We start from the raw sequence: 25843 nt of genomic DNA on the forward strand, positions 1-25843 counted from the left end.
AAGTGGAATATATAGGAAAATGAAACAGGTTCTCCCTCGATATCCCCCAATACACATGACGAACAAATTCATCCAAAGAAGATTTTAATTGTCATAAACTCATAGTTTCATCTTTCCTTCATTCACTCCTTCATTTAACACTGGAAAATTCTAGTCCTACTAAATATTACGGTTCAATACTTCACATTGGGTGCAATGAGTAGATATATAAAACTAATTCGAGTTTTCAATTGATAGAGCACTCTCATATCATGAAGAAATGAGAGAGGGAGAGAGAGACTGGTAGAAAAAGGGCCTATAGTCCCGGTTCGTAAGGGCCTTTAGTTCCGGTCCTGAACCGGGACTAAAGTGTCGGTACTAATGCCCCGACCCTTTAGTCCCGGTTCAATCCAGAACCGGGACTGATGAGCCTCCACGTGGGCAGTGCGCAGAGCCCAGGCAGGAGACCCTTTGGTCCCGGTTGGTGGCACCAACCGGGACCAATAGGCATCCACGCGTCAGCATTTTTGTGGCTGGGGTTTTTGTTTTTTTTGAAAGCGGGGGGGGGGGGGGGTTGGGGGTTTTGCGGGGTTAATTTAGGTGTTTCATATATTGTGTTAGCTAGCTATAATTAATAGAGAGAAGTGTCCTCTCTTACGTCCGTGCTTGGTCGACGCTACGTACTATACATACGTATAAGAAGGAAACAGAAGATCGTCTTGAACATATATGCATACAGAGAGAAGTGATATTGACCACCTCTCCTTCTCCGAGAGATTGGTCGAACAACAAGTTCTCGTATATCTATCCGACACTACCGGCTACATATATACAATAATTATCTCTTACAAATATAATCATACGGACTCATGGTCCACATAGTATTCTTCGTCTTCAGCGATCACTTGGTCAAGAAATAATGCCGCCAATTCCTCTTGAATTGCTCGAATGCGAGCTGGTGCTAGGAGTTCATCCCGCTTCCGAAACATCTAATTTGAAGAAGGGGGTCAATACATATATATATATGAATGAATGAAACTCAATACAAATGATGGTAATAAAATAAAATTGTGAATGTTGTTATTTACGTACTTCATATTGTTTGTCAGAGTACCCGCCCCGCTCACAGGTCGTGTGGCAGATGGACTCGCAGATGTAGTATCCACATAAATCATTCCCTTTTTCCTGCCATAACCACTTTACAAGAAATAGAGGTCAATCAAACTGATAAGCAAGAATCACTAGGAGATGCGCGGAACATGCTACTATAGTACTTACTTTCGGTTGTCTAAATTCCAGCTCCTTCGGTAGTCCCGGGACTTTTCTGGTGAATTTTCTCCAAACCCTTCCGGACAAAGAAAACAATTAATTGATATCAGGAAATGAACAAAGTTGCTGATATGGTGGATAATGATCGATTTAACTTACTTCTTGAGGATTTCAGTCATGTCCGCATACTCCTTGGGATCTTTTCGTTTAGAGTCCAAGACAGTTACTACTCCCTGCTCAAGCCTAATCTCTAGGAGAATATAGTGGTACATGCGCACGCATGCATAACTCATCAATTACATTACTATAACCTGGACTAATATATAAGAGAAACCGAATATGCACAAGACAGTAACACTCACTTGAAGTTGTAAGGAAAGAGTATTATATCTTTGTTTTCATTTTTTTTGAATGATCGTAGCAAGTTGACCTCGGTATCTCCGGGACGATGTTCAACCTCAGTTGCATCTATGAGATGTGTTAGCGAACCCAATATCACCGATTTGTCTTTTCTTCAATTCGGCGATCTTCATTCTGCATAATATAGTGAGGATAATTATAAATACATGCAATGAAAGAGATGAGCTATATAGAGAAACTTAATGGCAGAAATAGTACTACTTACAGACAGTAGCAGGCGACCGTTGTTTTATCGAGGGCCAATTGATTGAAAAACTGATAGAACTCCTCAAATGGAACAGGCAACAGTTCAATTCCAACGAGGTCATGCTCCTTTTTCACTTTCACATACAAAGTACTCCTCCCCCCAGAGTCTCTGCAGATTTTCAAGTACCAATCATGCAATCTTCGCATCATCGTTGATAGAGATCTTTCATCTTTGACGAGAGGCTTCCCGTACTCGTATCTTTGTATCTGCACATCCATGGGTTCATAATGTACATCGTCGGGCAGGTAATTTGCAAGATTACTATAACCGCGCACCATCCTCGGATCATTAGCGACGTTGTGGCTAGGCACCTTGAGGGGGGGGCACGATCGTTGTTTTATCGTTGTTTTACAGATAGTAGCAGGTGATCGTTGTTTTATCGAGGGCCAATTGATTGAAAAACTGATAGAACTCCTCAAATGGAATAGGCAACAGTTCAATTCCAACGAGGTCATGCTCCGGTTTAACTCTCGCATACAAAGTACTCCTCCCCCCAGACTCTCTACAGATTTTCAAGTACCAATCATGTAATCTTCGCATCATCGTTGTTAAAGATTTTTCATCTTTGACGAGAGGCTTCCCGTACTCGTATCTGTGTATCTGCACCTCCATGGGATCATAATGTACATCGTCGGGCAGGTAATCGTCAACATTGCCATAACCGGGCACCATCCTCGGATCGACGATGTCGCTAGGCACCTTGAGGGGGGGGGGGGCACGATTGCTTCGCTTGTTCGCCGAGCTAGGCAATTTGTTTCCCAGCTGCTTGTCGTTCTTTCAGCCTTTGATCACTGACTGTACTTCCCGACCGCTCCGCTTCGGCCCATGTCTTTGCAATAATGCACTCATAGTTGCCTTTCGGCGGAGACTTGGGTGGTTTTGCCAGGGCAGCCAGAGTGCGCTTCACTTTCACCGGATCTACCTTCTCCTCCGGAGGTGGATGTCTCTTTGCTTTCAACCCTTGAAACCAGTCATCCACTTCGGTTCGCGCGATCTTCGCGTTCTCCTCCGGGGTCCTCTCGTATGGTAACTTCTCTGGAGTCTTCAGAGAAGGACCGAATCTGTATGCCCTCCCGCCTCTGGTTGTACTGCTAGACGCCGACCGAGCAGACGGAGCGGTTGTCTTCTTTACTTGCTTAAGAGGCGGAGGAGAAGGACTACGACGCGCCGGAGCAGCTGGAGCGGCGGCAGGTCTCTTCCGCCCTTGCTGACGAGGCGGAGAAGGAGGAGGCTGGCTGCTCGGGCGCGTCGGCGCAGGCGGATAAGGAGGCGGAGTGCCGCCACGCGCCGGAGAAGGAGCCGGCCGAGGGCCCTGATCGTCACTCGCCGGAGGAGGAGGCGGTGGAGGAGGCGGAGTGCCCTGACTTGCCGGAGGAGGAGGAGGAGGCGGAGGCGTCCAGTTCGGAAGGTTGATGAGCTCCTTCCGCCATAGGCATGGAGTCTTCAGAGCAAACCCCAGCCGAGTCTCCCCTTCACCGGTAGGGTGGTCAAGCTGGAGGTCCTCAAATCCCTCCGTTATTTCATCCACCATCACCCTAGCATATCCTTCTGGAATCGGCCGGCAGTGAAAAGTTGCGCCGGGTTCAGTAGGATAAACAGAGCCAACAGCCGCCTTGACCTTCAAATTCATCCATTGCGTCGTAAGGTGGCAATTTTGAGACTCCGTTATAGCATCCACGGGATAGCTGGCAGGAGCCGTCAAGGCATGCTCCGGCTGAAGCAGCTCGGTGGAAGCCACGCTGCTTCTGCGCTGAGATGGCGGGGTAGCTTCGGGGGAAGCTTCGGCAGTACGTTTGCTGCGATTTGCTTCTCATTCCTCTATCACGTCTACCCTTGCTTGCAGCGCCTGCATTTGGGTCTGCTACACTTTTTTCCTCCTCTCATGGGATTTGTAACCGCCTGCGTCCGGAAAGCCAACCTTCCACGGAATGGAGCCTGGCGTGCCTCGTGTCCGTCCAGGGTGCTCAGGATTCTCGAGGGCCATTGTGAGCTCGTCGTTCTCTCTATCTGGAAAGAACTTCCCTTGCTGCGCTGCTTCGATATACTGCTTAAGCTTCCTGACTGGTATGTCCATTTGATCGTTCGTCCAAATGCACTTCCCTGTTACAGGGTCCAAGGTTCCGCCAGCCCCGAAGAACCAAGTCCGGCAACGGTCTGGCCAGCTAATTGTCTCTGGTTCGATCCCTTTAGCAACCAGATCATTCTCAGTCTTGGCTCACTTAGGCCGGGCTACGAGGTAGCCACCTGACCCCGTGCGATGGTGAAGCATCTTCTTCGCAGCATTTTGCTTGCTTATCGCCGACATCTTCTTACTCTTTTCCGATGTCTTGTGGGCCACAAATGCGGGCCAGTGATCTCTGATCTTCTCATATCTACCCTTGAATTCTGGTGTCTCTTTTTTATCGACAAACCTATTCAGCTCTTTCTTCCACCTCCTGAATAGATCTGCCATCCTCTTTAGAGCAAAATACTTGATTAATTGCTCTTTAACTGGCTTCTCCGGATCATCCTCTGGGGGTAGGGTGAAATTTGACTTCAGCTCAGTCCAAAGATCATTTTTCTGCATATCATTGACATAAGATACCTCAGGGTCTTCTGTAGCCGGCTTAAACCATTGCTGGATGCTTATCGGGATCTTGTCCCTAACCAGAACCCCGCACTGAGCAACAAATGCGCTCTTTTTCCGGAGGGGTTCAATCGGTTGGCCGTCGGGCGCGATTGCTATGATCTCTAACTTTTCATCCGAGCTCAACTTTTTCTTCGGGCCTCGTCTCTTTACCGAAGTTGTGCTCGATCTGGAGGGCTAGAAAAAAGAACAAGGACTTAATTAATATGTGTACATACCAAAACAATGAATGCATCAATCAACTAGTCAGCACAGGCTTAACTAATATATATACCTGGCCGGACTCGGTTCGATCACCGGAGCCGTCATCACGGTCTCCTTCTTGCACCGGCATTGGGTCACCGGAGCCGTCCTCATGTTCTTCTTCTTGCACCGGCATTAGGTCACCGTAGCCAGCTTGTTCACCCTCTCCTTCCAGACCATCGGTGTCGTTGAGAAACAACGAGACGGCATCACTTCCTTCTGCGATTATGTCCCTCAACAACACTTCTTTTGCTTCGTCTCGGGCGGTGTCCATAGTTTCTACAAATATTTACAACATGGCAATTATTATTCAAACATGACAGATGGATATATTAGTGCCAAACATAGAACTAGCTACCTAATCATTGCAAGCTATCGGGAGGGGGTATATATCGACAACGACGACACTACATCTATGTCCCTCGATGACCCTCGTTCCCGATAAAAAAAGAGGAAGAAGAAGAAAAAAAAGAGGAGAAGAAAGAATAGAGGAGAAGAACTCCTCTATTCTTTCTTCTCCTCTTTTTTTTTCTTCTTCCTCTTCTTTTTTTATCCTCTTCTTCCTCTCATGTTCGAGAGGATCGCCGAGGGGTCGGGAGGTTGCGTAGTGTCAAAGGATTCAACAAAACCATGTCTTCATCACTAGGCAAAAGTAACATGTGCATGATGGTACGAAGCTCTTCAAAGTTGTTCTGGAACAGAGTCCCAGATAGGATAATTCGCTTTTTGGTACAAAGTTCAGCAAGAGCCTTCTGAATATCGCTATTTGGAATGCCTTTGCTGAATTCGTACCAAAAGGCGGATTATTCTATCCGGGACTCCATTCCAGAACAACTTTGCAGAACTTCGTACCAACATGCCCTGGTTACTTCCGGCTAATGATGAAGGCAAGGATTTCTTCAATACTTTGACACTAGGAAACCTCTCTCGACCCCTCGGCGATCCTCGGCCCCTCGAACCCTCGACGACCCTGGAACCCTCGACCCCTAGACGACCCTGCTGGAACCCTCGACCCTCGACCCTATAGAACCCTCGAACCCTCGACCCTGAAACCCTCGACCCTTGACCCCTTAACGACCCTCGACCCTCTACCCTAGTTCCCGACCCTCGACCCCTCAGCGATCCTCGACACCCTCGTTCCCGATAAAAATTAAGAAGAAGAAGAAGAAGAAGAAGAAGAGGAAGAAGAAGAAGAAAATAGAGGAGAAGAAGAAAGGAATAGCTAGAGGAGAAGATCGAAGAAAAAAAAAGAAGAAGAAAAAGAGGAGAAGAAGAAAGGAATAGTGGAGAAGAAGAGAAAATAGAATATATTCTATTTTCTCTTCTTCTCCACTATTCCTTTCTTCTTCTCCTCTTCTTTTTCTTCTTTTTTCTTCTTCTTATTTATTTCTCCTCTTCTTTTCCTCTCCTCTTCTTCTTTCTTTCCTCTTCTTATTTTCTTCTTTCCTGTCCTTCTTTTTCTAAAATTGTAACTTTTGCATATATACAACTTTTCTAAAATTGTAACTTTCTATATAAAACTTTCCTATCAGGAGGGGGAGAACATCGAAGAAAAAAAGAAGAAAAAAAGAGGAGAAGAAGAAAAAATAGAAAAAATTTCTATTTTTTCTTCTTCTCCTCTATTCCTTTCTTCTTCTCCTCTTCCTTTTCTTCCTCTCCTCTTCTTCTTCTTTTTCCTCTTCTTATTTTCCTTTTTCCTCTCCTAAATATATAAAACTTTTCTAAAAATGAAAGAAACCTAAAATGTACTAAATCAGAGAACATATATAGATAATCCTTTTCTAAATATTTAAACCTAACTTTTGCATATATGAACATATATACACAGAGAACATAAAAACATATATACATTTTTATAAAAAAGAAAAATACAAAATACAAACATATATATGAAAAAAATCTGAAAAGAAGCAATATACACAATACATATATGCATAATATACACAAAGAGGCAATATACACAAGCATATATAATATATAAAAAACAGGGGAGGGGCGCCGGCCGGACCAACGGGCAGGGCGACGGCGACGGTGACGGGTGGGCCGCGGCGACGGTGACGGGCGGGGCGGGGCGACGGCGACGGGCGGGGCGGGGCGACGACGACGGGCGGGGCAGGGGCGACGGCGACGGGCGGGGCAGGGGCGACGGCGCGGGGGAGGCCGGCGACGCGGTGCGGGGCGACGGGGAGGGGGCCGGAGATGGCGCACGCAGCGATGATGAGGAGGCCGGCGACGGCGCAAGCAGCGACGGGGACAAGGCATGTGGTGGCGCGGGGCGACGACGACGGGGAGTGGGCGACGACGGGCTCGATCGGGGCGGTGACGACGACGACGACGAACGGCCTGGGGGCGTCGGGGGCGAATGGGAGCGGTTGGCGAAATTTTCACAAGTGCTACCTTATATACCCAGAGCAATGGTCCCGGTTCGTGGCACGAACCGTGACCAATGCCCCCCTTTGGTCCTGGTTGGTGCCACGAACCGGGACCAAAGGCCAACTTTCAGCAGCCCAAAGGGCGGGAAGCGGCGGCGTTTGGTCCCGGTTGGTGGCACCAACCGGGACTAAAGGGGGGAATTGGTCACGGTTGGTGCCACGAACCGTGACCAATGCCCCCTTTAGTCCCGGTTGGTGCCACCAACCGGGACCGATGGCCTTGTGCTGCCCCGCGCCCAAAAGTTTAGTCCCACATCGCTAGCTGAAGGGCGCCGGCACTTGTTTATAAGCGCTGGTGTGCCTCCCCATTCGAGCTCCTCTCTAATGCAGGCTTTCGGGCCTAAACTTGCTACTGCCTGTGGGCCTATTGGGCCTTCTACAGGCCTGAATCCTGGCCCATGTAGGGTTTCTAGTCGTATTCAGGCCGTGGAGGCCCAGTAGGTGGCATTTTTTTGGTTTTTTCTTTTTTATTTCTACATTTTTTTGGTTTTTTATTCTTTTATTTCTACTTAAAACAAAATACTTACAGTTTTTAGTGATTTGTTTTTGCTTTTAGGTCACAAAAATTATAAACTTTCTGTTAGTGCCATTAGTTTTAAATTTTGAATAGTTTAAATTTGAATTTTTAAAAATTTGTGTGAATCACTAGTTTATGAATAACTTTACTATAAATATAGAATTTTTTTTCTATTTATTTTTTATTTATACTTACAACTAAATACTTATAGTTTTTTAGTGATTTCTTTTTGATTTTAGGTCACAAAAATTATAAACTTTCTGTTAGTGCCATTAGTTTTAAAATTTTGAATAGTTTAAATTTGTATTTTTTTAAATTCGTGTGAATCACTAGTTTATGAATAACTTTACTATAAAAATAGAATTTTTTTTCTTTTTTGCTATTTATTTTTTATTTATACTTACAATTAAATACTTATAGTTTGATTTTAGGTCACAAAAATTATATTCTTTTTGCTATTGAAGAATATTATAGTTTTATTTTAGTTGATCATAACATAATATTTTAATTGATTGTTTTTATTTTCATAAAAGTTTTGTAGTTCATTCTGTTTGCTATTAATTCATTCTTTGAGTTAAATGACTCTGAAATTGGAAAGCATTTAAAAATGAACTCTGAAAAGGTTGAAAGTTGGCATGGTATCATCATTTCACCCACATAGCATGTTTCAAAAAGTAGAGAGGGTTACGACAAAAACTTGATGCACTTCATGTACAAAATGGACAATCACTTTCGAAGTATCAAAGTTTCAGACAATAACTGCGCCACATCATTGGCTAGGATGAATGGTTCGTCTGTGTACCCAAGATTGTTTAGATCCACTGTTGTCATACCATACTGTGGGTCTACCTGTACCCCGCCTCCTGACATATTGATCCATTTGCCTCAACACATAAAACCTTGAACCATAAGACATGAAACCATTTCAAATGAACTCTGAAAAGGTTGAAAGTTGGGATGGTATCATAATTTCACCCACATAGCATGTGCATGTACAAAACGGACAATGGTAGCATGTTCGTCTGTTACAAATTTGGCATGGTATCATCATAATAGTTGCGGGAGAAAGTCTTCACTTTTTCTTCGCTTGTGTCATTTGCTTATTGCGCCGTAACCATGGATAATCTTCGTTGTTTATCAGAATGCTTGGGTCAGCCTTAACATTGAAGGGAGGAATTTCATGAAACTTTTCATAATCTTCAGACATGTCTGTCTTACCGTCCACTCCCAGGATGTCCCTTTTTCCTGAAAGAACTATGTGGCGCTTTGGCTCATCGTATGATGTATTCGCTTCCTTATCTTTTCTTTTTCTCGGTTTGGTAGACATGTCCTTCACATAGATAACCTGTGCCACATCATTGGCTAGGACGAACGGTTCGTCAGTGTACCCAAGATTTTTCAGATCAACTGTTGTCATTCCGTACTGTGGGTCTACCTGTAACCCGCCGCCTAACAGATTGACCCATTTGCACTTAAACAAAGGGACCTTAAAATTAGGTCCGTAGTCAAGTTCCCATATGTCCACTATGTAACCATAATATGTATCCTTTCCGCTCTCGGTTGCTGCATCAAAGCGGACACCGCTGTTTTGGTTGGTGCTCTTTTGATCTAGGGCGATCGTGTAAAATGTATTCCCATTTATCTCGTATCCTTTGTAAGTCAATACAGTCAAAGATGGTCCCCTGGACAACAAGTACAACTCATCACAAACAGTGTTGTCACCTCTGAGACATGTTTCCAACCAACTGCTGAAAGTCCTGATGTGTTCACATGTAATCCAGTCATCGCACTGCTCCGGGTGTTTGGAGCGCAGATTGTTCTTGTGTTCATCGACATACGGGGTCACCAAGGTAGAGTTCTGTAGAACTGTGTAGTGTGCTTGAGACCAAGAATATCCGTCCCTGCATATTATTGAGTCTCTTCCCAGAGTGCCTTTTCCAGTCAGTCTCCCCTCATACCGCGATTTAGGGAGACCTATCTTGTTAAGGCCAGGAATGAAGTCAACACAAAACCCGATAACATCCTCTGTTTGATGGCCCATGGAGATGCTTCCTTCTGGCCTAGCGCGGTTACGGACATATTTCTTTAGGACTCCCATGAACCTCTCAAAGGGGAACATATTGTGTAGAAATACGGGCCCCAGGATGACAATCTCGTCGACTAGATGAACTAGGACGTGCGTCATGATATTGAAGAAGGATGGTGGGAACACCAGCTCGAAACTGACAAGACATTGCGCCACATCACTCCTTAGCCTTGGTACGATTTCTGGATCGATCACCTTCTGAGAGATTGCATTGAGGAATGCACATAGCTTCACAATGGCTAATCGGACGTTTTCCGGTAGAAGCCCCCTCAATGCAACCGGAAGCAGTTGCGTCATAATCACGTGGCAGTCATGAGACTTTAGGTTCTGAAACTTTTTCTCTGGCATATTTATTATTCCCTTTATATTCGACGAGAAGCCAGTCGTGACCTTCATACTGAGCAGGCATTCAAAGAAGATTTATTTCTCTTCTTTCGTAAGAGCGTAGCTGGCAGGACCTTTATACTGCTTCGGAGGCATGCCGTATTTTTCGTGCAAACGTTGCAGGTCCTCCCGTGCCTCAGGTGTATCTTTTGTCTTCCCATACACGCCCAAGAAGCCTAGCAGGTTCACGCAAAGGTTCTTCGTCACGTGCATCACGTCGATTGAGGAGCGGACCTCTAGGTCTTTCCAGTAGGGTAGGTCCCAAAATATAGATTTCTTCTTCCACATGGGTGCGTGTCCCTCAGCGTCATTCGGAACAGCTAGTCCACCGGGACCCTTTCTAAAGATTACGTAGTGTAAATCATTGACCATAGCAAGCACGTGATCACCGGTGCGCATGGCGGGCTTCTTCCGGTGATCTGCCTCGCCTTTGAAATGCTTGCCTTTCTTTCGACATTGATGGTTGGTCGGAAGAAATCGACGATGGCCCAGGTACACATTCTTCCTGCATTTGTCCAAGTATATACTTTCAGTGTCATCTAAACAGTGCGTGCATGCGTGGTATCCTTTGTTTGTGTGTCCTGAAAGGTTACTGAGAGCGGGCCAGTTGATGGTCACAAACAGCAACGCCTTAAGGTTAAATTCCTCCTGTCTGTGCTCATCCCACGTACGTACACCGTTTCCATTCCAAAGCTGTAAAAGTTCTTCAACTAATGGCCTTAGGTACACATCAATGTCGTTGCCGGGTTGCTTAGGGCCTTGGATGAGAACTGGCATCATAATGAACTTCCGCTTCATGCACATCCAAGGAGGAAGGTTATACATACATAGAGTCACGGGCCAGGTGCTGTGATTGCTGCTCTGCTCCCCGAAAGGATTAATGCCATCCGCGCTTAAAGCAAACCATACATTCCTTGGGTCTTTTGCAAACTCATCCCAGTACTTTCTCTCGATTTTTCTCCACTGCGACCCGTCAGCGGGTGCTCTCAACTTCCCATCTTTTTTTCGGTTCTCACTGTGCCATCGCATCAACTTGGCATGCTCTTCGTTTTTGAACAGACGTTTCAACCGTGGTATTATAGGAGCATACCATATCACCTTCGCAGGAACCCTCTTCCTGGGGGGCTTGCCGTCAACATCACCAGGGTCATCTCGTCTGATCTTATACCGCAATGCACCGCATACCGAGCATGCGTTCAGATCCTTGTATGCACCGCGGTAGAGGATGCAGTCATTAGGGCATGCATGTATCTTCTCCACCTCCAATCTTAGAGGGCATACGACCTTCTTTGCTGCGTATGTACTGTCGAGCAATTCGTTATCCTTTGGAAGCTTCTTCTTCAATATTTTCAGTAGCTTCTCAAATCCTTTGTCAGCCAGAGCATTCTCTGCCTTCCACTGCAGCAATTCCAGTACGGTACCGAGCTTTGTGTTGCCATCTTCGCAATTGGGGTATAACCCTTTTTTGTGATCCTCTAACATGCGATCGAACTTCAGCTTCTCCTTTTGACTTTCGCATTGCGTCCTTGCATCGACAATGACCCGGCGGAGATCATCATCATCGGGCACATCGTCTGTTCCTCTTGATCTTTAGCAGCTTCACCCATGGCAGCATCATTGGGCACATCGTCTGGTTCCTCTTGATCTTCACCAGCTCCCCCCGTTGCAGCATCACCGTATTCAGGGGGCACATAGTTGTCATCGTACTCTTCTTCTTCGCCGTCTTCCATCATAACCCCTATTTCTCCGTGCCTCGTCCAAACATTATAGTGTGGCATGAAACCCTTGTAAAGCAGGTGGGAGTGAAGGATTTTCCGGTTAGAGTAAGACCTCGTATTCCCACATTCAGTCCATGGACAACACATAAAACCATTCTGCTTGTTTGCCTCAGCCGCATCGAGAAACTCATGCACGCCCTTAATGTACTCGCTGGAGTGTCTGTCACCGTACATCCATTGCCGGTTCATCTGCGTGCATTATATATAATTAAGTGTCCAAATTAATAGAAGTTCATCATCACATTAAAACCAAAGTGCATACATAGTTCTCATCTAACAACATATAGCTCTCCAGAGCATCTAATTAATTAAACCATACATTGAAACTATGTAAAACATTTCAATGCGAAAACAAATGCGATCATAATCGCAACCAAGGTAACAATTGATCCAACGGCATAATGATACCAAGCCTCGGTATGAATGGCATATTTTCTAATCTTTCTAATCTTCAAGCGCATTGCATCCATCTTGATCTTGTGATCATCGACGACATCCGCAACATGCAACTCCAATATCATCTTCTCCTCCTCAATTTTTTTTATTTTTTCCTTCAACAAATTGTTTTCTTCTTCAACTAAATTTAACCTCTCGACAATAGGGTCGGTTGGCATTTCTGATTCACATACATCCTAGATAAATAAAATCTATGTCACGTTGGTCGGCATAATTTTCATAAACAATAAATGAACCAATAGTTATAAAGATAATATACATACCACATCCGAATCATAGACAGGACGAGGGCCGACGGGGGCGGATACCAAAACCATCGCACTATATAAGATGCAATAATAAATGTAAGAAAATGATACAAGTATCTATCTAAACATACAAGTAAGAATATTTTTCCTTTCAGAAAGAAGATAAGAACAAGAGGCTCAACACGGTGGTGTCGGTGATGAGATCGGCGCGGGTGATCGACGGCGGTGAAGACGGAGACGGGGCGTGACGGACCGCTAAATCTAGACAAATCTCGAGGAAAATGGAGCTTGGAGGTCGAGCTTCGAGAGGAGAAAGCTTAAGTAGTGTGGCTCGGGCATTCCATCGAACACCTCATGTGCATAGGAGGTGAGCTAGAGCACCACAAAGCCCTCTCCCCCTCGGCCAGAAAAAACAGAGCACTGTGCTCTGCTCTTGCGCGAGGGGGTATATATAGGCACCTCATTGGTCCCGGTTGGTGGCATGAACCGGGACTAAAGGGGAGCCTTTGGTCCCGGTTCAAGCCACCAACCGGGACCAATGGTGGTGGGCCAGGAGCGAGGCCCATTGGTCCCGATTCGTTCCACCAACCAGGACCAAAAGGTCCAGATGAACCGGGACCAATGGCCCACGTGGCCCGGCCGGCCCCCTGGGCTCATGAACCGGGACCAATGCCCACATTGGTCCCGGTTCTAGACTGAACCGGGACTAATGGGCTGACCCGGCCTGGACCAAAGCCCTGTTTTCTACTAGTGAGAGAGAGACCTTGGAGATGAGTTATCAAGAGGAAAGAGCAAAGCCCCCATTCCTAGCCTAAATTAAATGCATTCTCTATTATAATCTACTAGTAAATGCGCGCGTGCAAACGCACGTTAATATTTAGGAATATATTAATTACATGCGAATATTAGATATGCTATTATTTGTGTGTTAATCTATAATTAGTGCAATATTTGGTATGATATTAATTACATGTTAAACATGTTTAACGCTCGCCATTGGAGCAGTCTAGGTCGTTGGATTAACTTAGTTCGATGGCCGAGATCAATTGGATCTACCCCTTTGGATCTTTTTATATTGGTATAGATGACGTAGCATGATAAACAATATGCGGCATCATCCTTCGCAAACTTGTGCTCAATATGTCCACCGCCCAAAAGATCAATGGCATAAATAGGATCATCTTTGGGGCTTGGGTAGCACAGGTACGCGGTGTCACCGTTGATGTGGGAGACACTCCAGCAGCCGCCATGAGCGAGCGCCTCCTGCCAAGAAACAAGACCTTCCCGCTGAGCCCATGCAAGGCCACCATTTTCTTTCCATCAAAATCCACTTGATACACGCCGCATGATGTAAGGGTGCTCTGAATATGGGGTTCAGGGCGAGCGCGAAGATGTAAGACTATATGGGGTTCAGGGTTACCTACCGTATGGCACGTAAATTCTCGATGGATTCCGTTTTAAACTTGTAGTAGACGTAAGATTATATACATCTCCCTTATTATAATCCAGCGTCCGACGTTCCCTCGATCGACCTCGCGGCCACACCAAGACCAAGAAAGAAACATGGCGCCTTCTAGCGCTCAGCGTCAATGCGGATGGAGAGACTGGGCGAGCCTGGACTCCGGACCTGCGGGGTTGGTCGCCGAGCACGTCTTACGCAACGACCTCGTCGACGTTATCCGCTTCCGGGCGGCGTGCAGGCCGTGGCGCGCGTGCTCCGCCCACCTGCGCGCGCAAGGCGTCCTGAACCGGCGGTTCCTCCCCCAAAGCTGGATCATGCTCCCGAGAAAGTTCAACAAACTCGACGACAGGCGGCGCTTCCTGAATGTCTCGACCGGCGAGTCCATCTACAGGAGCCTCTCAGCCCATGATCCCTGGAGCAACTACCTTGTCGGCACCACGCACGAGGGTCTTGTTCTTCTCCTGAGCAGCGACATTGGTCAACTCCTTAACCCGCTGGACAGGTCACCGGGCTTCCAAGTGCAGCCTCCCTGATGAACAACGCGGCATACCTATGGCTATCGAATGTCGAGCTGCGTGGGGCGGGCCTCGACGATGACGATACAGTTGTACTTCACCTTAGACCGTATTACCTAGTCATCGCTCAGCCTGGTGACAAGCGCTGGACGCAGATCGATTCCCGATCACGTCGATCTTGCCGCTGGCAGGCCGAGTCTACTGTGCCACGTCAAGGAACGTCTCGCTGGTACAGACTGCAACCACGGCGAACCAGCCGCCGAAGCTCGTGGAGGCCGTCGGCCACGAGCTGCACAAGGAGTTCGGGTCTGTCGCCGCCTTCAAGGACCAGTTGTACGAAGGGCGAAGCCGGATGTTCCTAGTGGAGAATAATGGAGAGCTGATCCTTTGCCACCGTGCGACCCGAACCGATGAGAAGTACAGCGTCAGTGTGCATTTGATGAACATGAACGCGAAGAACTTGGTGCCCTTGCATGGATTGAACGGGAAGGCCCTGTTTCTAGGCAAGAGGCGCTCAGTCCTAGTGGCTACAAGAGTGTCCCCCTCCATCAACACCGCCTACTTCTGCTGGCCAAGGTCCAAAGATGTTCTTGTTTACGCCGTTGATCTCTTGGGTGGTGGATGTGTCGAGGCCAAATTTGAAAAGGTTGACGCTGCATATTATTTGGGGCAGTGATGTGCGCCGGCGCACCGGCCCAACAGTTCGGCCGGTCGCGTCCGGGCCGTCCGATGTGACTATCCTCACCCGTTCGATCTGGGCGCGTTGACTTCCCCATCCCCTTCTTCCTCTCTCGCGCGGATCCCCTGGCGTCCCCAGGCCGCCCCGCGCCGCTCGTCCCTCCCGGCCATCACCGGTCGCGGCCCCCCGCCGATGGGCACTGCCGGTCGCCGCCCCTCGCCGATGATCGCCGCCGCCGGTGGCCAGCTCCACGCATGTAACATCGGCACCCCGTGGTTGTAGCTCCGGTGGCGGTGATTGCAGCTTCGATGGCGAGGGCCATAGCTCACCGTCGTGCTCATCGCCGCTCACACCTGCTGCCGCAGCTCGTCGGTCACATCTCATCGTCGTAATATCTCGGTCGCCCGTTGCAGCAAAAACGAGCACACGTTCCAGCAAAATCGAGCAAGGGTTGTAGCAAAAAATTCAGACGCTGGCTTGTGCAAAAGTAGCAAAAATGCAAATGCGCTGGTTGTAGCAAAAATCAACAAAGGTTGTAGCAAATTTTGACACCGGTTGTAGCTCCGCCTTACATGGATGTAGCAAAAAACTCCAAACGGCGTTGCAGAAAGGTTGTAGCAAATTTTGACACCGGTTATAGCTCCGCCTTACATGGATGTAGCAAAAATCCCGCTGCAGTTGCAGGCTTGCAGCAAAAACGACGTTTGCCGTCGTCGCGAGGTCGCAGCTCCGCCTGATGGATGTAGCAAAAAGCTTCGCCGGTAGTAGCAAACTCTAACTACGGTTGCGGCTTCCCTTTGTTGTGCAGTGCCATTGAAGCTTTCTATGTCTATGGTTGAAGCTTTTCTCAACAGTTGTTGAAGCTTTTCTAGATGACGGTTGCAACAATTGTATACGCGGGTGGATTCGGACATGGCGGCAGGCAGCCATGGCGGCCGGCGATGGAGCTTGTGGTGGTCCAGTCGCAGCCCGGGAGGAGGGGGGAGGGGATGCGCGCACGTGAAGGCTGTAGGTAGGGGATGGATCTGACCATGGCAGCAGGCAGCCCATGGCGGCCGGCGATGGAGCTCGTGGTGGCCCAGTCGTAGCCCAAGGGAAGGGGGGGAGGAGAGATGCGCGCGCGTATGGCTGGAGTTAGGGGATGGAGCGCATATGGAAGGGGCGCGAGGCGCGCGGGGCCACGCTCGTAGGCTGGATCTGTGCGATCGAACGCAAGCGACAGGACCGGCCTAATGTTTCCGCCGGCACACCGGGTGGAAACATTTTCCTATTATTTGTCATGCTATGTCTCAGATCATTCCAGTGAGTAGCACAGAAAACTCAGGTTATGTTCTCTGCTTTTTTTCAGTGTAATTTTCAAACTTCTACATAGAATTGTTTCTCTTCCCCTTATTCATGATTTGTGGGCAGACAGAGTCTGACTTTCCATGAAGGAAAGGCTAAGAATACTTGAATTGCTTAAGAATAGATAAAATAGACAACTGCCTCATCGACCTTGTCCGACCCATAGACACGGGAAATTAGGACACTAGTGTTTACACACTGCAGCACAAAGGTAATAATACTGCAACTTAATACGGTAATAAAGAGTTCCAGCTACGTATATAAAACTGAGCACAGTTCACCGTGCAGCCCGATGTAATGTTTCCCAAAAGAAAGAGTGTCTCCGCCTACTTAGCGATTAATCCTTCATCCTTCCACTCCCACAGTAGATCATCACTTCATCAGCAACACATGATCAGCGTTCTCTACCACCCTTGGTTACTAATCATCTGCATTTTCTGTCCCCTGTCAGCAAACTGGCCACTTAACTGCCTAGGATCTTTTTGTTCCATTTCTTTTCGCCATTGCATTTGTCATCAGATAGTCCATCAAAAGGTACTCCATCCGTTTTAAAATAAGTATCTCAACCTTAGTATAACTTTATATTAGAGTTAATACAAAGTTGAAACACTTATTTTGATAGTGTTCACATCTCAATTGAGTGAACACTATCTTTGAACTGAAAGGAGTGAAATCAGTTTTTTTAAATGAGTGAAGCCAATTTTTTCAAATGATTGAAATATGTGTTTTGAAATTTCTGAAATAAGTATTTTGAAATGAGTGAAATAAACAAGTTAAATCATTTTTTTAAGAAATGAGTGGAATATGTTTATTACAAATGAGTGAAATATGTTGCAAGAATTTTGAACTCGTTCCAAATGTGTTCAAGTTTGATCTTATTTTAAAGATCACGTCGTCGGGAATTCAAATATGTAAAATTATTTTTCAAAATGAAAGTTTTATTCAAAAGATATCAATGAATTAATATCTTCCAAGATAAATAAAATGTTTGCTTTTTCTGTGTGTGGAATGGTCTGACAGCATGCATGCATGGCTAGGAATAATAGATGTACTCCAGATAGCCAAATACAACACTATACCGTTGGATAGTTGGGCCACACAAAGTTAGCTGGAAGCATTTCATTGGTTGGGACTTCACGGGTAGCTACCAGCACCGGGTAAATTTACTTATTCATCCCCATGACCTTGTCACGTCTATGGATCAATAAATTTAGTCAGAGTATGCTATGTTTTACCCCTATTCCGTGTTGAGCGCGTCGTCGAGGACAACGCCGTTGTCCTCACCGGAGCTCCACCCGGCAGCCGGGAACCTCTAAGCTCCACCCGGCGGTCGAAAGCTAGCTGTACAGTGTATAAGCAGGACACGCATTCCCACACAAGGGAAAGCTTCCATCGTTATTCGCTTGCCTTTTTCCTTTTAATAAACTTGTATGTATATAGTTGTAAGATAGAAAAACCGAAAACAAAGCTGCACCGTGACTTCTTGGGTCTCCTTTATCATCCAACGTTCTCTGAAGTTTCTCCAACCTCGTGGCCACGCACCAAGACAAAGAAACATGGCGTCTTCCAGTGCTCAGCATCAATGCGGGTGGAGGGACTGGGGGAATCTGGACGCTGGACCCGAGGGGCTGGTTGCCGAGCACGTCTTGCACAACGACCTCGTCGACTTTGTCCGCTTCCACGCAGGGCCGGCCCTGTGTTTCGGAAGGCCCTAGGCGATCTCGACGATATGGGCCCCTATGTCCTATGTCCTAAGACCATATATATGTATGACTGAAAGTTACTTATTAAGAGTAACTTTCAGTCACAAATCTTTAGTTTAAAATTTGACTATAATAATTCAAATGACTCCATCGAGAACAATAATAACCAAATTTGAATTGACTCCATCAACAACAATAATACTAAAAAGATCGCAAAATGAAACTAAGATGACATAATTACCTCAAATAAGAACCAAATTAGACTGCCTCCATCGACAACAAGAACCCTTCAGTGGTAGAATTTTCAGATCACTTTCTTTCTTTTTCCTCCTTTTTTTCAGCACCCGACAATTGCTTCTTCTTAGGTAAGATGGCAGTCTAATGTCCTAAAATCATGAAGAAAATATCAAAAGAGGATACAAAGAATTAGGAATTTATACATCGGATGATTGGAACATTAGACATGTACATAGAATGACAAAAATGATAGATTGGATTAGAAAATTTTAAAAGTTCGTGCATACTGAAATTTTATGTTCACGGCACCACGTTCAAGTGTCTTGTTCTTCTCCCGGGCACCGGCATCGGCTAGCTCCTTAACCCGCTTGCAGGACAGGTCGCGAATCAGGAATTCAAGATGGACAGTTTGTGTAAAATCAAACCACACTTGAATCATCCGCTTGTCGCAAACTCTACTTGCCATCAACTCTCGATTGCTTCGTGTAGATGCAAAAGATCGACCCATACACTGTCGAGATTCCATATGTGGCATAGTGTGTTACGGGATCGGAAGTAAATGGTGATCATGCTCATCCAGACACGGCGGATCGCCGCCATACTCATGTTGATATCGTTTGCTGGAAAACCGAGGAGACCTCCTTGAGAGCGTTTCTAGCGGAGCCGTACGTAGCGGTGCTCCCCGATGTGCCAATAGGATGTTTCTTTTCTTTTGTGTGTTTAGAACTCAGTTGACTAAGACATAACAAAGTCTAAGTCAAGTGACATCGGCGTAATTTTTGTGTTACAAGCGGCAAGGTTGAATGCTACGAACAAAGACAAAAAATGTTGCGATGATGTTGCAAGCAACAGCAACAAATGCTACAAACGTTCTAACTAAAATGATATAACCGTCAATGAAGGATGTTGAAACCGGTGAGATGACGTGCTACAACCGATGAGGGACGACATACTTCCACCAGCAAGACGAAAGTTGCAACTGGTAGGAAAAAAACGCTACAAACGATGACACAAAATGCTTCATGGTCGACTGAGACTTGGTTAAATCTCAGCCGACTGAGTTTTAGCCGACCCTTTTTTTTATTCATGCCAATAGCATGCTAGCGACCAGCCATAGTTCCGAAATACTTAAAATACATGTTATAATTGCTGAAATTGATTAAAATATGATTGAAATTTCAAAATAATTATTTACATTTCATCAAGATTTACATTTCAAAAAAGTGGTAACAGCTATTTCAAAGAGCTTTAAGTATTTCAAAATTTCTAATACACAAAACACCAACAAGTTCAAACTCCAATAAAGTGGTAATTTCACCGTTCAATAAAGTGATTATTTAATAAACACAAAATTCAATTATTTCAAATTCAGAAGACATATATTTCAGTAATTTCTTGAACCAAGATTTCATTAATTTCACATATTTGTGAGGCAAAAAAAATTCAAATTTCAAAATTTATAAGCACAAATAATACTCCCTCCGTAACAAATTATAAGACATTTTTATTTTTTATCGGTTAATTTAGCCGACAAAAGTATCTTATATTTTGTTATGGAGGTAGTTCCCCACGCAGAGGCAGGGCAACCGAGGCCCCGCCGCCACCATCCTTGGCGCCCCGAGCTTGCCCGGCGGCGGCCTCTTGCGGCGGCGAGGAAGGGAAGAGGGGGTGAGGAGGAGGGGCGGCTAGGGTTGGGAGGAGGGGCGGCTCTGTATGTTGGTCCGATTATCCTTCTTTGCCTTCTCAATCAGGTACGGTCCAATCAAGCTCTCTTGTTTGGGGAACGAGATCCTCTAACATCACGAAGGGATGTCAGGGAAGCTACACTACCCTGACATCCCTTCTTCACATCCATATGATTAAGCCTAAAATATCTTGAATTAATTTGCAAATTACAAATCTACTGTATGCATTTACAAAAATTGCATACAAACAAAATTATGATGCAATAAAATTAATTTCAGATTTTATTTTCTATGAACAGTAATTGCACACAGTGTCGTTCCTACAGTGCCCGTGACATCTCTTCTTCGTTTTGCACTGGGATTGCACTGTAGCTTCATAACATCCCTTCATGATGTTAGAGGATCCGTTCCCCTTGTTTGGTCCTCTCCATCGCTTTATTTCCATCGCTTTCCTTTTCTCTCCTGCAAACAACAGGTTTCTTCGGGCAGCTAGCTAGCGTTAAGTTTGCCCTCGTGACCATTTGATTGACTTGCGTTGTCTTATGTAAGTGAATCTATTCATATTTCAAGGCTGAGGTTGCCTCCATAACAGGGATGCAAGTAAACCCGCAATTAAAGCCGCCTCCTGTGCAAGAGCTATGGTTGAGTATACTAATTAAGTTATCTGATGCTTGCAGTATAATTTAAACTAACTTCTCACATTTTGCAGGCCTGATGAGACCTGCTTCCCTCTGCATGAGAGTGGATCGTGTAATGTTATTTTCTTTGTTGGAACAGAGCCGTCAGGCCAAGGATGGGTTCTCACACCGCAAGGTTGCCTGTCATGGTGTTATACGAATATCGGCTGGCAACCTCGAAGCAAATGGAGCTCCTTCTTAAGGTTGTGATGGTCCAGATCTACAACATTGCCTGGCATATGCTCTGTGTTGTGTTATACAAATATCGGCTGGCAACCTCCAAGAAGCTAAAGAAGGAGATAATTAAGGAAAAGAAACCATCGGGGGGGGGGGGAGAAAAAAGAGAGAAGAACCCAAGAAGCCACTAGCTCCACTATCTTGTCAAATGACTGTGTCGTGAGGTCTGGTTTTCGTGTTGGGACCGCGCGTTGAAGATAGCATGATGGATAGTTCTGACAACCATATTTCTCACCACATATGGGTTGGATTCGAGAGAGTCCGAACTATCTTGGATTTTGGGTAGCTTGTTGGGCCCTTTTGATGTGTGAACATGTACGGACGGTCTTTGACCTTGGAGACGATCTTAATATTTTGTTTGATTTATCTATATGCATTATAGCCCGTAGCAACGCACGAGCATTCTACTAGTACGCATTAATAAAGAGCTCACCGCGCTACATATAAAATTTTCCTTACAAAAAAATGTATAAGTAATTTGCCATGCTGGAATAAATCAATTTCATTTTCTGCTAAATCCTCAAACTGTAATTCCTCTACCATCATCTGGCTAAAATGGATAATATTTCTCTACCATCCATGTGAACTTAAGTTTAATCAGGCTAATTGATGTGATAAGAAGAAGACAAAATATGTGTATCATACGAAAATGGCAAAAGTTTTCTTTTCATCAAGTACTCCAAACAATTTCAAGTCAAAAAAATGAAAAGAAAAGTACTCCAAATATTGTTGAGTTATTGTCAAAAACAAATGGACTGTGATATTTGGCACATGTGTGCCATATAAGCAAAACGGCCACACCTCTATTTCTTTAACTTTAAAGTACCACACGATCCCCTTCCTTTGACCCCGCCTTCTCCCGAACGACCCCGCAAGCTCGCCCGAGAAACCTGCTTCTTCCGCACATCTCGCGCGCCCATCCCCGAGAAAACTGCCACTTCTTCACGTCTACCTGATAAAAAAAAAATATTGCGCATCTCCCACACCTCCTTGGCACCAAAGCACGCCACCACAACCAACTCACCCTTAGGTAATTGTTGCTCAAACTAAAGAAACTAATCGTTTTGACCCCATTTTTTTACAATTTTATTACTACAAAAAGTACAGAAAATTACCACGATTTCCCCTCGGGACAAAGTTACCATGGTATTTGCATGCCAGTTATCAGGCCTGTGATCCGTAAGTTACCGTGCTATTTATATAGAACTTACCAGGTACTATGTTTCAACAACCACACCCCTTTCAAAGTTACCATTGTGTTTTGTACACAAGTTATAAGGTCTTCGATGTGTAAAATACCGTGGTACTTACACATAAGTTATCAGGGTATGTGTACATCAACCTCGCCCCTGGTCAAAGTTACCATGGGAGATTGTACATGAGTTACCGGGTCTATAGTTCGTATATTATCATGATACTTATACCTAAAAACCTGGGTTTGTTTCGGTAACTTTTTTCATGGGTCAAAAATTACCACGATGTTTTTGCATAACTTATCACGCCTATAGCGGGTCAAAGTGGGCCATTTTTTGGGCCAACCCACGAGCACGTGTGCCCCTCATGATACTAAATATTATGTGGCTTTTCAGTGGCACACCATGTGTTGTGTTCATCTAAGAGGCCCGATGAGGCGAGTGTATATTTTTAACAGCTTGTTTTCCTTTGGTAAAAAGTTACCATCATGTTTATATTGTAAGTTATCGGTTACGCGGTGCTTATATTATCATGTTGTTCACACAAAAATTATCGGGGATGTTTTGAACAACTTTTCCCTGGGACAAAAAGTTATCATGGTGATTCTAGGTAACTTACCAAGCCCGCAGTGCTTAAAATATTATGCTATTTACACAAAATTTATCAGGGGTATGTTTCAACAAACCCCCCCCCTCCCCCCCTCCCCCCCCACACACGGGTCAAAAACTTATCATGGTGTTTAGTTATCGCAGTGCATATGTTTTCATGCTATTTACACATAAAAATATCATGGGAGGGGGGTATAGTACCGTGCTATTTATCAGGGGTATATCCAGGCACAAATCTCTGATCAATTCATATTTGCTTTTCCACAAATCATGGCAAAAGGGGAATAGAAAACATAAGTGGACAAGTTTCCTGCTATTGTTGCCTGAAATAGCTTATCCACACACAGAGAGCTGATGCTGAAGAACATCACTAGTCAGCATCAATAAGATACTAACACCTACTTCCTTCAGAAAAGACGGCGAAGACACTAGGATACAACACCATAATACATATGAAACCTTACACTAAAGTTGCAAAATTATCCATTCGTGGCCTATATACTCCCTATCAGACTATCACAAACAACAAACCAACAACTACAAATCCAACAGATTTCTGCTTCCAAATACTAGTCAACAGCACAGAAAAAAGGCTAGCAGTAGCAAACGATCAATTTGCAATCTACATAATTTACTTTCCAACTACAATCAGGATAACTGGAACAATGTCACCTTGAAGTCCACACCAGGATATGCCTAGGCCGGCAACGGGAACCTCATTCCAACCGAAATGTGCATGCACATTGTGAGGCATAAGGTGAAGATGGCCATGGACTTGGCGCTCAGGTACTTGACGGCGACGAGACCCCTTTCGGTGATTTCGTCACGGGCAACGACAATGCTCTTTCGTGCACCAGCGGACACCCGCTGAGTCGAGAACTCGAGGAATGACCGGACCATCTCTGCGGTGACCCTGCCCGTGACATCCAGCACAAACCTCCGGTTGCTTGGCATGGCCAATGTGGTCGATACTCTCTCCATTACACAGCTAGGACCTGAATTGCAGACCTCTTGCACCACTGCTGCTTCAGCTCGAGAAATGGAGGCCTCCTTTGTGACCTGCCGTGAGGTCCTGACAAACGTCTCGACGGCGCCGTTGCAGACGGACACGAGCAGGTCCTTGAGCTTGGCGTCGTGCTTGGGGTCAGTGACGCCTGCGAGCACCTGGTCGGACGTGCGCACGGCCGCGGTCCTGTCGAGGTAGGCGGCGACGGCGGTGCTGACGAACACCCGGACGAGCTCCGCGGCGGCCTCCTTGCCCCTGTTGCTGCACAGCGCGGCGAGCCAGTCCGGCTGGCCAGGGGCGCGGGGCTGGGCCTCGGGATCACGGCAGGAGAGCACGAGGTTCCTGGCGAAGCTCCCGAGGACGGCGGAGGCGAACCCGGCGCCGTCGGGGGAGAGGAGGCGGTCCAAGATCCGGTCGTGCAGCGGCGGGGAGGGAGGATCCGGGCCCCGGGAGGCCCGGTGGGAGGAGAAGGCGCGAAGGGCCCCCGAGGCGAGCGACTCGGAGAGGGCGGAGGCGGCGGAGGAGACGTGGTCGAAGGCGGCGAGCTTGGAGAGGACGAGTGCGGGGAAGGAGTGGAAGAACCGAAAAAAGTGGATCATGCTGTGATGCCGATCGAAGGGACACCGAGTGGTGTGGCAGTTTTGCAATCGGGCACAGGGTTGCCAAATACATATTTCGAAAACAAATAAACAATTTCTAGTGCAGACCATACATATAAAGAAACATACATAGAATGCTTGTATATAGGAAAGAGAGAAACATATCTTTTCTGAATCATTACTTTTCTTAAAACATGAGCTCGATCTGGTAAAGATATAGGAAAGACCACGTAAAGCTAGACCAGGAGCTCGATCTGACTGACTGAATCCACAGAGAATGTAAACTGAGCGCTCTGATTTCGCGTTGCTGCAGGCGGACGGCATGCGTGACATGGTGAGCCGAACGTGCGCTGGGTTGGTTTGGCTGGTCTGGACCTTTTGGTCCCGGTTGGTGGGACGAACCGGGACCAATGGGCCTCGCTCCTAGCCCACCACCATTGGTCCCGGTTGGTGGCCTGAACCGGGACCAAAGGCTCCCCTTTAGTCCCGGTTCTTGCCACAAACCGGGACCAATGAGGTGCCTATATATACCCTCGCCCGCTAGCAGAGCACTCCCGTGCTCTGTTTTTCTCTGGCCGGCGAGGGGAGGGGTTTGTGGTGCTCTAGCTCACCTCCTATGCACATGAGGTGTTCGATGGAATGCCCGAGCCACACTACTTAAACTTTCTCCTCTCGAAGCTCGACCTCCAAGCTCCATTTTCCTCGAGATTTGTCTAGATTTAGCGGTCCATCACGCCCCGTCCCCGTCTTCACCGCCGTCGATCACCCGCGCTGATCTCATCACCGACACCACCGTGGTGAGACTCTTGTTCTTATCTTCTTTCTGAAAGGAAAAATATTCTTACTTGTCTGTTTAGATAGATACTTGTATCATTTTCTTACATTTATTATTGCATCTTATATAGTGCGATGGTTTTGGTATCCGCCCCCGTCGGCCCTCGTCCTGTCTATGATTCGGATTTGGTATGTATATTATCTTCATAACTATTGGTTCATTTATTGTTTATGAAAATTATGCCGACCAACGTGACATAGATTTTATTTATCTAGGATGTATGTGAATCGGAAATGCCAACCGACCCTATTGTCGAGAGGTTAAATTTAGTTGAAGAAGAAAACAATTTGTTGAAGGAAAAAAATTGAGGAGGAGAAGATGATATTGGAGTTGCATGTTGCGGATGTCGTCGATGATCACAAGATCAAGATGGATGC

At 46.0% G+C, this 25843-nt stretch overlaps 1 protein-coding gene across 1 annotated transcript; it reads right to left on the reverse strand.

Annotated features, from left to right (window-relative positions):
* Window positions 1-23674: 23674 nt before the first annotated feature.
* Window positions 23675-24742, reverse strand: LOC125516921 (protein PHLOEM PROTEIN 2-LIKE A10-like). Its single transcript, XM_048682182.2, has one exon. It carries the CDS (start codon window positions 24740-24742, stop codon window positions 23723-23725), a length of 1020 nt encoding a protein of 339 aa, XP_048538139.2. The 3' UTR covers window positions 23675-23722.
* Between the last annotated feature and the right edge of the window lie 1101 nt (window positions 24743-25843).

This window comes from Triticum urartu, chromosome 6A (genome assembly GCF_056163025.1).
Source record: "Triticum urartu cultivar PI428250 chromosome 6A, HENAU_Tu73, whole genome shotgun sequence".
Taxonomy (NCBI): Eukaryota; Viridiplantae; Streptophyta; class Magnoliopsida; order Poales; family Poaceae; genus Triticum; species Triticum urartu.